The 14,206-nt window shown below is 48.0% G+C and overlaps 1 protein-coding gene across 12 annotated transcripts in view; it reads left to right on the top strand.

Annotated features, from left to right (window-relative positions):
- LOC135103765 (uncharacterized) overlaps positions 1-14,206 on the top strand; it is a 78,801-nt gene that overhangs the window by 56,341 nt on the left and 8,254 nt on the right. For 8 of the 12 annotated variants that reach the window (XM_064010467.1, XM_064010466.1, XM_064010464.1 and 5 more), the window contains 15 exons: positions 455-616; positions 4,027-4,238; positions 4,750-4,888; positions 5,085-5,209; positions 5,524-5,669; positions 6,241-6,355; positions 6,580-6,752; positions 7,057-7,223; positions 7,810-7,875; positions 8,365-8,598; positions 9,479-9,630; positions 10,205-10,389; positions 11,282-11,514; positions 13,087-13,153; positions 13,996-14,172. In XM_064010467.1, the coding sequence (XP_063866537.1) occupies positions 455-616; positions 4,027-4,238; positions 4,750-4,888; positions 5,085-5,209; positions 5,524-5,669; positions 6,241-6,355; positions 6,580-6,752; positions 7,057-7,223; positions 7,810-7,875; positions 8,365-8,598; positions 9,479-9,626 (1,687 nt within the window). In that variant the 3' untranslated portion in view covers positions 9,627-9,630; positions 10,205-10,389; positions 11,282-11,514; positions 13,087-13,153; positions 13,996-14,172. The remainder of the gene's footprint in view (positions 1-454; positions 617-4,026; positions 4,239-4,749; positions 4,889-5,084; positions 5,210-5,523; positions 5,670-6,240; positions 6,356-6,579; positions 6,753-7,056; positions 7,224-7,809; positions 7,876-8,364; positions 8,599-9,478; positions 9,631-10,204; positions 10,390-11,281; positions 11,515-13,086; positions 13,154-13,995; positions 14,173-14,206) is intronic. The other 4 variants (XM_064010471.1, XM_064010474.1, XM_064010472.1 and 1 more) reach the window with 2 other exon arrangements.

Genomic DNA, 14,206 nt, shown 5'->3' with positions numbered 1-14,206 from the left:
GCTAGGTGAACAGAGGCTACACACTAAGAGGCTCGCTCGCCGCTCCCGGGATTCGAACCCGGGCCTTCTTGCTTGTGTGTGTGTGTGTGTGTGTGTGTGTGTGTGTGTGTGTGTGTGTGTGTGTGTGTGTGTGTGTGTGTGTGTGTGTGTGTGTGTGTGTGTGTGTGTGCCCGCGCGCGCGCGCGATCATTTCTACATAATTACAATTGGTCTTAATATAGTCATAATATGACCATTATTATGGTATGTTACGGGCAAACATCAAGGAGGTGAGGGTTAAGGCGCGCCTCCTGGCCTGGCGTGCCGCGGGACACCCCATCAACACAATGGCACACCACCTGACACATCTGCGAGGCATCACACCACTACCGGACATACCACCTCCCTCCACCACGTTTCAGTGACTGGCATGAGTGTGTTAGTAACCTTGTGTGTGTGTGGTGGCGCCTCACAGGCCTGGTGTCAACTTGATGGGGGGCGGCCGCCCCGGAGCCGGCCCAGTGGTGGGCTTCTTTGGTCGAGGCACCGTGAAAGCTTCCTTTGAGGCCACCGCCACGTGGGAGAGTTCCTACACCAGCTACGTCTTGGCGCGGCCTGACTCGCGACTACACTCCGGGTAGGAGGACTCATCGGCACACTCGTCGCTACTCACCTAACCTGCACGTGACGCTGAGCCCCGCCCCGCCCCGCCCCGCCCCGCCCCTGGGAGAACTGCACCAGCGGGATGACCTTTTCAGCCGCTGACGATCTCTCGTGAACACAAGTGCAGGGGCTGAGAAAACTATCATTTGAAGACAAAGTGTATTCCAAACAGTTGGGTTGACCGGTGCTCCTCTCAGTGGAGAAAGAAAACAGCCTTTTGGTTCTGTTTCTTTCCATTGAGGCTGCATGATATTGTTAAGGAAGCTGTCTGGAACACATTTTGTCTACGAGTGAGTTTCCTTCCCGATATTATCACATCAAAGTGATTCTTGACACACGAATGCGCGGAATTAGTCATGCACACCCTACATGAGACATTTCTTCGGGTGTCATGAGCAAGCTGTAAGATTGTGGCTTGATCAGACCGCCTGTGTGACGAACCAGAGTTAGCGAAGGGCCAGTGAGGATGGCGAGGCTCAGCGTCAATCTAACAACTAACAGGGCCCCGGCACGGGATGTGGCAGCATGCGGCGGCCTGCTAGCACGGGCTGCCCCGCGTCAGCCTGAGCTGCGGGACGCTTTGAACCCTCAAGAACCAATTGACACAACACTCACGCCGACACCAAGATTGTAACAGTTCCACCAGACAGTGAGGAAGACAACAGCACAACATCCCAGTGGAGGGCTGCCTGCAACACTCACCCTGGCGGCGAGGCGGCGCTCCTCATCCTGCAGAGTAAACACTTTTTAACTCAACAGAACAATGAAAGACCAGCAAATGTACATGTTAACTTTACGTGGAATCCTACAAGACACACTTCAGTACTTAAGGAAAAACCTTACCACCTACTTCCCTCAACACACTCACAAACACACACACACACACACACACACACACACACACACACACACACACACACACACACACACACACACACACACACACACACACACACACACACACACACACACACACACACACACTTTGCAACTACACAAATGAACGCATGCTCCAGCTTCCTTGTTTGGCGTGTGTCATGTGCATGAATGTGTGTGTGTGTGTGTGTGTGTGTGTGTGTGTGTGTGTGTGTGTGTGTGTGTGTGTGTGTGTGTGTGTAATAATAATAATAATAATAATAATAATAATAATAATAATAATAATAATAATAATAATAATAATAATAATAATAATAATAAACGGTTTATTTTTTAGGCAGTTAACAAACTGAAAATGTACAGAGGGGCTGGGAAAATACTTAACATTTATCCTAAAGCTAAGTCTAATCTAGAAGGGTGTGTGTGTGTGTGTGTGTGTGTGTGTGTGTGTGTGTGTGTGTGTGTGTGTGTGTGTGTGTGTGTGTGTGTGTGTGTGTGTGTGTGTGTGTGTGTGTGTGTGTGTGTGTGTGTGTGTGTGTGTTTGTGTGTGTGTGTGTGTGCGCGTGCGTGCGTGAATGTGTGTGTGTGTGTTTAATATCAACAAATGCAAAGAGCTTAGCGTAGGTAGAGGAAACCCCACACAGCAGGTACACATTAAACAACGAAACTCTGATAGGTACAGGATACGAGAAAGATTTAGGAGTTATAGTTAGCTCTGAACTCCGTCTAGGAAAACAATACATAGAGGCCAGAAACAGGGCAAATAGGGTATTAGGATTCATTCTTAGGAGCGTTAAAAGTAGAAGGCCCGAATAGTATATACCTCATCTAAACTACGCAGTGCAGTTCTGGTCTCTACATTACAGGAAAAATATAGATCTATTAGAATCAGTACAGAGGAGAATGACTAAAAAAAAAACAGGGGATGAGGAATATTTCTTACGAGGCGAGGTTGAAGCTGTTAAATTTACATTCTTTAGAGAGGCGTAGGTTACGAGGGGACCTGATAGAATTCTTTAAGTGGTATAAGGGTTATAACAAGAGGGATGTAAACAAAATTCTTAGGATCGGCAACCAGGATAGAACAAGAAATAACGGATTCAAGGTTGAAAAATTTAGGTTCAGGAAAGAGATGGGAAGAAATTGGTTTTGAAATAGAGTGGTAGATGAGTGGAACGGACTCAGTAATCATGTTGTTAATGCTAGGGCATTAGGGAGCTTTAAGAGAAGATTAGACGGGTTTATGGATGGGAATGATAGGTGGAAATAGGTAGGTATATTTCATACAGGGACTGCCACGTGTAAGCCTGGTCGCTTCTTGCAGCTTCCATTATTTCTTATGTTCTTGTGTGTGTGTGTGTGTGTGTGTGTGTGTGTGTGTGTGTGTGTGTGTGTGTGTGTGTGTGTGTGTGTGTGTGTGTGTGTGTGTGTGTGTGTGTGTGTGTGTGTGTGTGTGTGTGTGCGCGTGTGTGTGCGCGCGTGCGCACGCTTGCGTCCAAACCCCTGCCGGCGCTTTCAACATAGTACCATTGCATGCCAGCCCACCAAAGCCTCATAACCCTAACCATTAAACAGATAAAAACGTGGCCACTAACAGAGCAAAGCCAGCGAGCCCCGAGCGGCCTCAGCACGTGCCAGGAAGACAACCAGCAGGAAGTGAAAGACAAACACGAGCCACATAAAATTCCTGGCATGGCTTCGAACTAAACTTGAAGAGCTTTACTAACACTAAATGAATAAATAAACATAAATAAAGAGAGAGAGAGAGAGAGAGAGAGAGAGAGAGAGAGAGAGAGAGAGAGAGAGAGAGAGAGAGAGAGAGAGAGAGAGAGAGAGAGAGAGAGAAGAGCAATGCTAAAATCCTGGCTCTCTAAGGTAAGGCGGTGACACTAACGCCATCTCGCGGCACTCACAGGACACGTAAATTAAATCAACTTATCATTGTCTTTTTTTTTTTTAGTTAGTTTTTCTTTTCTATAAGATTTTCCAAGTAAAAGTGATAGCCAATTATGAACCAGAGCGCGACAAGAAATAATTAATCTATTGTATTAAAACCTCAGTCTTCACATTTTAATGTTTTTTATTATTTACTTCCGTCGCAGCTTAAATTTGCTTCTTTAAATTGCTAATCAAATCTCTATAGTGCATTTTATAGCTTAATTCTCTTTGACGCCATTAAACAAAGGAAAAAACAAAAACCCTTATCCTCAGCAAGAGTTGACTTAAAGCTTATCTAAACCTAAACACCATCAAATAAAGAAGAGAACACCTAATGCTCTGCATCAGGTCATCTTAACACCACTGAGTGAGGAACAGAACACATTATCCTCAGCATCCCTTGACCTAAATCTTTTATCAAGGCTACAGAACAAGAGAACGCCTGATCTGAGCAGCGGGTGGGTGTGACAGGAGCTTCACACTGATTAGTTAACCTCCGCGTGTGCTGCTCCTCAGCCCACTCCGCACCCCGCTACGCACACTGTTGTAACATTACCCCCCCTCCCCCAGGGAAGAGATCCGCACCCGCGACCAGCTGGGCATCACCATCGAGTGCCTCAAGGAGTGTGACCGCCGCCGGGACCGCTGCCTAGCCGTCACGCTGGACACCTCGCCCTCCACTGCCCAGCGCTGCTACGCCCTCCAGCGCGGCACTGACAACGACCCCAACAGGCTCACCACGGCGCCCACCGTCTCCTTTTTCGAGAAAACTTGCATTCCGGGTGAGTTGTCTTCCGTTGGTTTCATTGTTATCGCTTACAGACGCTCTCATAATGTGATTGCTACGGGTCCTCAAGTTACTATACGAGATAGGAACATAAGAAAATACAACAATCTGCAAGAAGCCATCAGACCTATACGTGTATGAAACATGCCCACCTACTCCATTGCCGTCGCTTATTAATCTTTTGATTGCTACGAGTTCTCAAGTTATTAAGTAAGATAAGAACATAATATAAGGGGAACTGGAAGAAGCCACCAGGCCAGCCCGTGACAGTCCCTGTATAAAACATGCCTACCTATTTCTTCCCATTATTCGTAAATGTGTCTAATCTTTTAAAGTGAATGTGCAAGTTTAGAGCATAATTTCGAAAAAAAAAAAAAAAAAAAACTTTTCAGTCCATTTTACGTAATGTCTGCAGCAGCGACTCCAGATACGAACAATTTCCTGCTTCGTGTTCTTAATGAATCATGACAAGTGTCCTCAGTGTGCCTCCATCTGCCTCCCCTCAGAGCGGTCCTGCGGGAAGGCGTGGGCGTTCGTGCGAGTGCCGGGCTACGACTTAGAGGTGAACGGGCTGGTCCTCAACAACGTACCCACGCGCCAGGAGTGCCAAGCGGAGTGCCTCAGGGCCACCAACATCCCCTGCAGGTGACTGATTGCTCATTTCTTGATGTCCGCGGGAAGATGATGGGCGTATCGCTGGCAGATGATGGGTATACCTCTCTCCCCCTCTCTCTCTCTCTCTCTCTCTCTCTCTCTCTCTCTCTCTCTCTCTCTCTCTCTCTCTCTCTCTCTCTCTCACTCTCACTTACGTGCTAAGCCCCCCACGTTCCCACACATGCAGGTCCGCCACGTACAACATCAGACAACGCACGTGCAGGCTGATGGCGGAGACCAGACGCACTGACCCGGAAAAGTTCAGCCCAGCGACCCGCGATGTGGAGTTCCTGGAGAATCAGTGCGCGCCGGGTGAGAGTGTGTGTGTGTGTGTGTGTGTGTGTGTGTGTGTGTGTGTGTGTGTGTGTGTGTGTGTGTGTGTGTGTGTGTGTGTGTGTGTGTGTGTCCTGCAGGGGATAGTGTCAGTTAGTTAATTAGTCATCAGTCAGTCATTCAGTCAGTCAGTCAATCAGTCAGTCAAACAATCAATCATTCAACCAATCACTCAGTTAATCAATCAGTCAGTCAGTCAACCAGTCAGTCAATCAGTCAGTTAGTCAGTCAGTCAATCCATTCATCCGTCAGTCAATAAATGAATGAATGAATCAATCTTTCTCTCCCTCCAGATCCGCCAAACTGTGACTACGCCAACTACGAGGGTCGCTTCCTGCCTTACTTCGACCGCTACTTCACCAACGTGTTCGATCCCGCGGAGTGCAAGAAGTACTGCGACAGTGAGCGGGACTTCACCTGCCGCAGCTTTAACTTCCAAGTGAGTCTTGATGCGCACTTCTCCCGGCTGCTCCCATTAGGTGCCGCCACAGTGGGCCAACCTTCTCCTAAGCGTTCGGACTTTTGCGCCTTCCTCATTCACACGCAGTGCAAGGATGTCTTCTTTTACTGCATTCGTAAACCTTCTCTCAGGTCTTCCATCTCCAGCATACTCCTTCCCACATCCTCCTCGCCTCTCCTCTCGACGCGTCCCAGCCACTTCAGTCTCGTCTTGTGCACTTCACAATGATTTATTTCAGACGGGGTGACAACACGCATGGCTCAGTGACGGATGTTGTGGCGATACAGATGTAAGAAATTGATGTTTAAGTGACAGACTCAGTCGCATCCAAACGTGTAAATAATTTATGACGTGTTTGGTTTGCTATAAATTGCACATTATTATACACAGAATGCCAATGCTCAAAGCAGAACAATTAAATCATAAACACACTCATGCACACTCTAAGAAGGATGCAGGTAAGAGTTGTGAGTCAATGAGGGCAGTGGAGGGAGCCTGGCGGGGAAGAGCGCGGCGGACAGACTCTGCTGATGTGACTCTTTGTCCTCAGTCCTTCAGGAGGGAGTGCTCGCTCAGCTCAGACGACACCTTCACCGTGGGAGGCCAGGGCGTCCTGCAGGTCGAGCGAGATTACTTTTACTCCGAGAAGGGCGCCTGCAAGACAGGTGGGTGTTGCGGCGCTGTTCACCTGACGACACCGCGTGTAGGGAAGCGGAACCGTCGTTTAAACTTTGGAAAAAAAAAAAAAAAAGAATTGTTGGCGTTCTGGTGAGCGGGCAAGGGCAGGGCGGCAAAAAAAAGAATTTAAAATTAGATCTTATCACAGCCGCTTGGAAAAAAAAATAATGTGAAAGTGCTTGATGACTGATGGCGACCCTCACGCCCACAGTGAAGGTGGACTGCACGCCCACCGACATGCTGGTCACCTTCTCCTTCGGCACGCCCTTCAAGGGTCGCTTATACGCCACGGGGAACGCTCAGGCGTGCTTTGAGATGGGCAACCGCCAGACGCAGGTGATCCTGAGGGTACCGCTGGGCTCCACGTGCGGCACCATAGAGGAGGTGAGTGTGCTGCGCGGGACAGGCGCCTGGCCGTGGCCTCGTCGCCACGCTGGCTTGTTTCAGCTAATGAGCTGCCTTGTGAAATCTACTGACATATCGCCTTCAATTCTTTAGTGTTGCGAGTATTAGTGTGTGTGTGTGTGTGTGTGTGTGTGTGTGTGTGTGTGTGTGTGTGTGTGTGTGTGTGTGTGTGTGTGTGTGTGTGTGTGTGTGTGTGTGTGCCTGCCTACTCGCTGATCTTGGAGTGCACACAGCCTGCCAGTCACTGCTGTTGCCATTACACTGTTCTTGTCTCGCTGTGCAGTCTGATGGGAAGTTCGTGAACACGGTGGTGGTGCAGCAACACCCGCTCATCATGCAGGAATCTGACCGCACCGTCAAGGTGGAGTGCTCCTTCGAGGCGGGAGACCAGACCGTCAGCTTCGCTCCGGGGTCAGACGACAGCAGGACAGGCGGCGGCATAGACATCAAGTAAGTGATGGTGGCGGTGGTGGTGATGGTGGTGGCCCAGGGAGGCCTGACGCCGGAACCCTCGTTGTGTGTTGTGTATGGTGGTGATGAGGCCACAAGTATTGTTTCTGGTGGTGTGACTCGCTGTATACAAACTGGTCTTCATCTTCACAAGGTTGAGGCTGGTTTGGTAGATGTTATGGTGCCATTTATGGTGATTATCTCTTCTGTTCTCACTGTTCTTTGTTTCCTCAAAGCTCTGTAGCCTGACAGTGGGGGACTCAAGGGCCAAACAGCATTTTTTTCTCTCCATGACAATGACAGTGACAGTGGATGACAGCAGTGTAGGCAGATAGTGGTCGTGGAACTCGGGTTTAAAAATCCAATGCAATGCAACTTTGTAATAGTGATGAGGCATAATGACCAGCCAGTGCAATGACAAACTTGACAAAAACCAAGAGACCACTCAGACCTGCTGAACATGGGGGACAGGGGAGACATGGGGGACAGAGGGACAGGGGGACAGGGGGGTAGGGTGGCGCACCGCGTGACCCGCCAAAGGTTACATTCGTCAGTTGACTCTGAATTTGTCTCCTCTGCTGCTCAGCGCGGAGCACCAGGTGGTCACCAACTTCATCATGGGCTCCCACAGGCGAGGCAACAATACCAGCAGGTAGGCGGACCCGCCCCACCTCTCCTCGCATGACCCGCCTGAATTTTTGGTTTTATTGTAGCGAGTGTCCGCCGTTGTGGAGGTTCCGAGACGCCTCCTGACCCTCCTTTGGCCTGCTTTGCTCCTCCTCCTCCCTCTCCCTCACGACACACACACATACACTCACACTTATCATCTCACAAAACAACTGTTACGGTTTTGTTTTGCGCATGCTGTTTCCAGTGTTCTTGCCTCTACCTTTTCCTTGATGTTTCGTGGAGGTTTCCTTGGACACACACACACACACACACACTCACACACACAACATGCCTCCCTTCACACACCACGGCGGTCACTCTTCCCACACCTGACATCGTAGGGTATCACTCGCCGCCACAATCATGGTCTGCAAGGGTGTGACTGATGGACTGTTACCCGCATGTCAGCTTTGTCTTCTCTCCTACCACCGACGACATCACTCACCCTCTCGCCCTCTCTACCACACCCCAGCGCGCAGTTCCGACCTGGAGGCGTGACCGACATCATCAGCAACACGGCGCCGACTCCTACGGTCCGCATGCGCATCTACAGAGCCAACGGGCAGGAGGCGAACAACGTGGACCTGGGCGAGCTGCTGACACTGAGGATAGAGATGGAGCAATCGTCTGCCTTCGCTATCTTCGCCCGCAACTTGGAGGCGCGCACGGACAACGGAGAGCTGATGACACTTATTGATAACGTGGGGTGAGTCTGAGTGTGAGGGGATGGGATGGGAGGGAATGAAGGAGAGAAGGGAACGGAATGCAGAGTAGATATAAAGGTGAAAATAGGTAAACGGATGGAAATATAGATTGATGGAAGTAATTAAGGGGAGGGAGTGAAAGAGAGAAGGGAAGGAATAGATGAGAGAGGGACGGAGTGAAGGGAAGAAGGAAAGGAAAAGGAAGATAAGAAGTAGATAATGTGGGGTGAGTCTGCCTATGTGGGTGATGGGACGGGACGGGGAGGGAGTGAAGGAGAGAGGGAAAGGAAAGGGGAAGGTAAGAAGTAGATAAAGGAGAGAGGGAAAGGAAAGGGAAAGGTATGAAGTAGATAAAGGAGAGAGAGAAAATAAGTAAGCGGATGGGAATAGAGATGACAGGAGGTAAAATTAAGGAGAAGGAGTGAAGTTGAGGAGGAAAGGAAGGGGGATGACATGAAGTAGGTAGAGAAGAAAAGATAGAAAATACATACATTGAAAATAGAGTAGGGATGACTGAAGACTGGTGATTTACTTACGTAGAGTTAAATGCTCAAAGCCACCGATCAGAATAAGAAAGGAAGAGGGAAAAAAAAAAAAAAATAGGTGGATAGGTGGAGAATAGATAAACACGTTTTGTACAGGGACTTCCACGTAGACCTGATGGCTTCTTGTAGCTTCTCATGCTTTCTTATGTTCTTATTGTCTTAACCATTAGGGAGCTTTAAGATTAAACAAATTTATGAATGAGAATTATGAACAGAAATAGGTAGGCACGTTTTATAAAGACCGTCACGTGTAGGTCTGATGGCTTCTTGCACCTTCCTTTGTTTTCTTACGTTTTTATGGTCTTCCTCATCCCGCCGCTTCCTTTCCCCACTGCAGGTGCCCACCTTACCCAAACATCTTCCCGGAGCTGCAGCTGGACGAGCGCACCAAGAGCCTCTACGGGGACTTCAAGGCCTTCCGCTTCCCCTCCACTGCTCGCGTCAATTTCGTGGCCACCATCAGGTTTCTGCCAGGATGCGTGTGAGCCGGTGCGTCATGAGATTCGTTCAGTACAGACGCAAAGTGTAGTCATATAAGCAAAGTAAAAAAGAAAAGTAAAATAAGTAAAAATCGAATGAAAAGTGAATAAAGAATGAAAAATAATCAATGAAAATGGTAAAAATCTGTAAATAAACAAACAAATGAATAAAACAGTAAATAAAATAAATAGACAAAATACAAAACGAAAAAGAAATCTCAGTTATTGGTAAAAAAGTGATTTTCTTGTGTACTGTAAGAGAGAGAGAGAGAGAGAGAGAGAGAGAGAGAGAGAGAGAGAGAGAGAGAGAGAGAGAGAGAGAGAGAGAGAGAGAGAGAGAGAGAGAGAGAGAGAGAGAGAGAAATGGCTTGACGTGTGTATGCTTGTGTCCGTGTGTGTGTCCGTGTGTGTGTGTGTGTGTGTGTGTGTGTGTGTGTGTGTGTGTGTGTGTGTGTGTGTGTGTGTGTGTGTGTGTGTGTGTGTGTATGTGTGTGTGTGTGTGTGTGTGTGTGTGTGAACCTCCACAAATCCACAGATAACCCTTGTCTCAACCCGCTCCCCCCCACCCCCGCCATCCCCCACAGGTGCCGTGCGGGGGCGGTGTCGTCTCGTACGGGCGGCGCCGCAGGAGTGTGGGCAACATGACGGAGGAGGAGGAGGAGGAGGACGAGCAGGAGATGGTGCTGGAGGTGTCGACGGACGGTACAAGCGACAGTGCCTTCACCTTCACCCTTGGCTCCTCCCCTCGCAGTGTTGATGTGCCTCTCAAGTATGTATGCCTGTCTGTCTGTTTGTTTGTCGTCCTGTTTGTGTGTTTATGTTCCTCTCAGAGCCATCCATTAGATTCTCTTGTTGTGGCGTCAAAAATTAATCAGTCAGCCAGGCAGACAGTCGATCAGTCTTTCAAGAAGGAAGTTTCAAGACATTTTTCATGATTTTGGGTAAGCCTTTTACGACTATGTTCCTTAGGGACTGGCGAACTTCAGTGGATCTTTTCTTGTGTCTTTTTTTGTTGCCTCTCGTACTCAAAACAGTTTATTTCCATATCTGATCCCCTTTACGGTGAAATATACAGGTGTGTTTTGGCTGAAGAAAAAGAGACTTGAGCAAAACCTTATAAGAAAAATTGTCATGTTAAGCTTTATTTCTGGCAGATTTTTAGTGTTTTCTATTATATCTTTCTCATATTCACTCTTCTGAAGGTTAACAACATGAATAAGTCTGGCTGCACAAAGACTCAGGTAGAACATAAATAGTAGAAAGACAACGTTACGTATATAATAACCTTCTCTTCACTCCCCTGTTTTTTGTCAATCGCTCCCTCCCTTTCTTGTTTCCTAAAGTGCATTGTCTGTTTTGCTCCCACCGTGTCACTTTCCCTGCTGCCGCCTGTCACTCACGTGCTGGCTTTCTTGTGTGTTGTGGTGGTGGTGGTGGTGGTGGTGGTGGTGGTGGTGGTGGTGGTGGTGGCGGTGGTGGTGGTGGTGGTGGTGGCGGCGGCGGTGGTGGTGCATTATCTTCATAATTATTATCAACCCTAGTGTCTTTTTTCGTATATAATTAGGAGGCTCGCTAAGGACTAGAAAACTATTAAAATGAAAATCACTCTGCTTGTTAATGTCAGTCACTCCACCTGCTAACCACTGCTTCTTCCACTTCAGGACCACGAAGAGATCTGTCTCATCCTCCTCTTCCACCTCCACCACCTCCACCACCACGATCTCCACCACCACCACCCACCACCACGGGCAAGTCCACCTCCAGTAGTAGCAGCAGCAGCGCCTCCACCACCTCCACTTCACCCAGTCCCAGCTCTTCCACTTCCTCCAACAACTTCACCAGCGAGAAGGAAGCTGATGTGGAGACGCCAGATGATATTCCTGTGGCCTTGTCTGTAAGTAGTCCACCCACATCCACATCTGCATCCCACACACACACTCACAGACATTGACACACAAACACACGTACATTTTCTGTTTAGCAGTATTCAATCTCTTCTGTAAATAAATTAAAGCTGTAAAGTTGGTAAGAAACAGTAAATCCTTTTAGTAACTTCCTTACTTAACCTAACCCTAACCACAGTAAATCTTTTCAGTAGCTTCCTAATTTAACCTAACCTAACCACATCTACCTTTTACCTTACCTAACTAAAACTAACGTAACTTAATCCAACCTCTCCTTACCTAACATAATCTAACCCAACAACACATAGCTTGACCCAACCTAATGTTACCTAGTCCAACACAACATGACTAACCTAACCTAGCCTAACCCTGAGCCTCGTAATAGCACGCCTGTCGGTCAGTAGCCATAAAGGGTGCTGAATTCATTAGTCTTTTTAATCTGCCTGTGTATCTCTGTCACTCCTTGCCTTTTTCTTTCTCCCTTTTAATTTAGCCAACACCTGGACAGCCGCTGAAGGTATACACATATGGGAGAGGAGGAGAGAGAGAGAGAGAGAGAGAGAGAGAGAGAGAGAGAGAGAGAGAGAGAGAGAGGAGGAGGAGAGGAGAGAGAGAGGAGGAGGAGAGAGGATGGAGAGAGAGAGAGAGAGGGAGAGAGAGAGAGAGAGAAGAGAGAGAGAGAGAGAGAGAGAGAGAGAGAGAGAGAGAGAGAGAAAATTATAATATATACGCAAGCACAACAACTTTCACTTTTCTTTTTCAGTTACCTTGCTTTCCATGTGTGTGTGTGTGTGTGTGTGTGTGTGTGTGTGTGTGTGTGTGTGTGTGTGTGTGTGTGTGTGTGTGTGTGTGTGTGTGTGTGTGTGTGTGTGTGTGACCTGCTTCTTCAAGTTCGTCCTTTCTTAGCCTCCAACCACTCGCCTTTCCTCTCCTCTCCTCTCCTCTCCTCTTCACTTTCTGCCTCCCAATTAATTCTCCAGAATTAGAATCTAGCCTTGTGCCCTTCTTGACCTGGAAACTTTTTTTTTTATTCCTAAACCTGTTCTCTCCTCAATAACAAATGGTCCTTTCTCTCTCTCTCTCTCTCTCTCTGATACACCTCCCAGTCTCCTCTCTTCCTTCTCTTTTTTTTTATGCTTCCTCTCCTTCTTCCCTTTCATTTCTCTTACTTTCTCCGTTCCTTCTCTCTTCATTCTCCGTTTTTTATGCTCGCTATCACTCTCCTCTCCCTTCCTCCTATCTTCATTCTCCCTTTTTATGCTTCCTATCATTCTCACTTCCTCCTCTCTTCATTCAGTTTTACTTCATGCCCCCCTCTCCCTTCATTCTCCCTTTTTTGTTTGCCCCCTCTCCCTCTCTTCCCTCATCCTCTCTTCATTCTTCTTTTTTATGCCTCATCTCCTTCTCCCTCCCTTCCCCTCTCTCCTTCTTCCTTTCTTTACTCTCCTCTCTTATACCTCCTCACAACATCACATTGCTTTCAACTAGTGTTCTCCTCCCCTCGTTCTCCTTCCTGCCTCCCACTCCCTCAACTAATTCCCACCCTGCTTCCCGCCCCGCAGCTGGTGGTGGGGGAGGATACGATGCCAGAAGGATGGGACGAGAGAGGACGCCATCGGTATCGTGACGGTGAGTGCACAAGGGCGTCCTGCTCCTGAAGGGAAAGGGTTGTGTGAAGTTGTGAGAAGTTGTGGGTGTGGGTGGTGCGTGTGTTGCTTGCTCTGCTTTTATGTAAGAGGGCAGTTAGATTTGAGTTTGTTTTGTGTGTTTGTGTGTTTCCTGCTTTTTTTTTTATTCTGTGTAAGGTATTGGCTATAGGGGCAACACAAATTAATAAAAAAAAGCCCATTGAGGTATCAGTCCTTACAGAAAAAAGCAAAATTTGTCATCTAAAAATTGTTGTGTGAAGGTTTTTTTTATTTTATTTTTGTATCTTGGCTTGGTTTTCTTTTGTTTTTATAGTATGGGGGAGCGGGGGGCGTGGTCAACAGTTAGGTAATGACATAAAAAGTTAAGGTGGAAAAAATGCTCCGTTATTTTCGTGTCTTTCGCTATATAAAGGATGGATGATAGAACAGGAGTGTTGTGTAAAAAACAAAACACAAAAAAACAAAAAAACAAAAAAAAGAACAAGAAAAAAAACAAGAGCTATATGGTCACTTTATTTTACGTTTATTACCTGTTGCTTAATGTGTGTGTGTGTGTGTGTGTGTGTGTGTGTGTGTGTGTGTGTGTGTGTGTGTGTGTGTGTGTGTGTGTGTGTGTGTGTGTGTGCGCGTGGGTGTGTCACTAATATACACGCACACCCCATCCATTCCTATTCCCCACTCACACATTCAAGCACCACCACAAACTAACCTAACTACGAACAAACCAGACTCAAACATCCACTCGCGCTATCAGTCCTCCTGCACGCCCTTCCCTCGCCCCTCGCCCCTCGCCCCCTCCCTCACGTGCCGCCGTTCCCGCAGAGACCTACGTGGCCGACGACTACGTGTGCACGCCCACCTCCACCGTCCATCGCCGCTGTGCTTACGCTGCTTGTCCTCCTCTGCGCGTCCGTCACTGGTTTCGTTTTCTTCTACCGCACCAAGAAGCGACACTGGCAGAAAATGGGAAGCTGTGAGCCATTCCCGCTTCCTCCGCAGGTATGACGGGAGTGTGAGGAGTGAGTCAGATGCC

The sequence above is a fragment of the Scylla paramamosain genome, chromosome 9 (assembly GCF_035594125.1).
Source record: "Scylla paramamosain isolate STU-SP2022 chromosome 9, ASM3559412v1, whole genome shotgun sequence".
In the NCBI taxonomy this organism is placed as follows: Eukaryota; Metazoa; Arthropoda; class Malacostraca; order Decapoda; family Portunidae; genus Scylla; species Scylla paramamosain.
The sequence above is the reverse complement of the archived record's forward strand: the minus strand, read 5'-3'. Positions and strand labels throughout refer to the sequence as shown.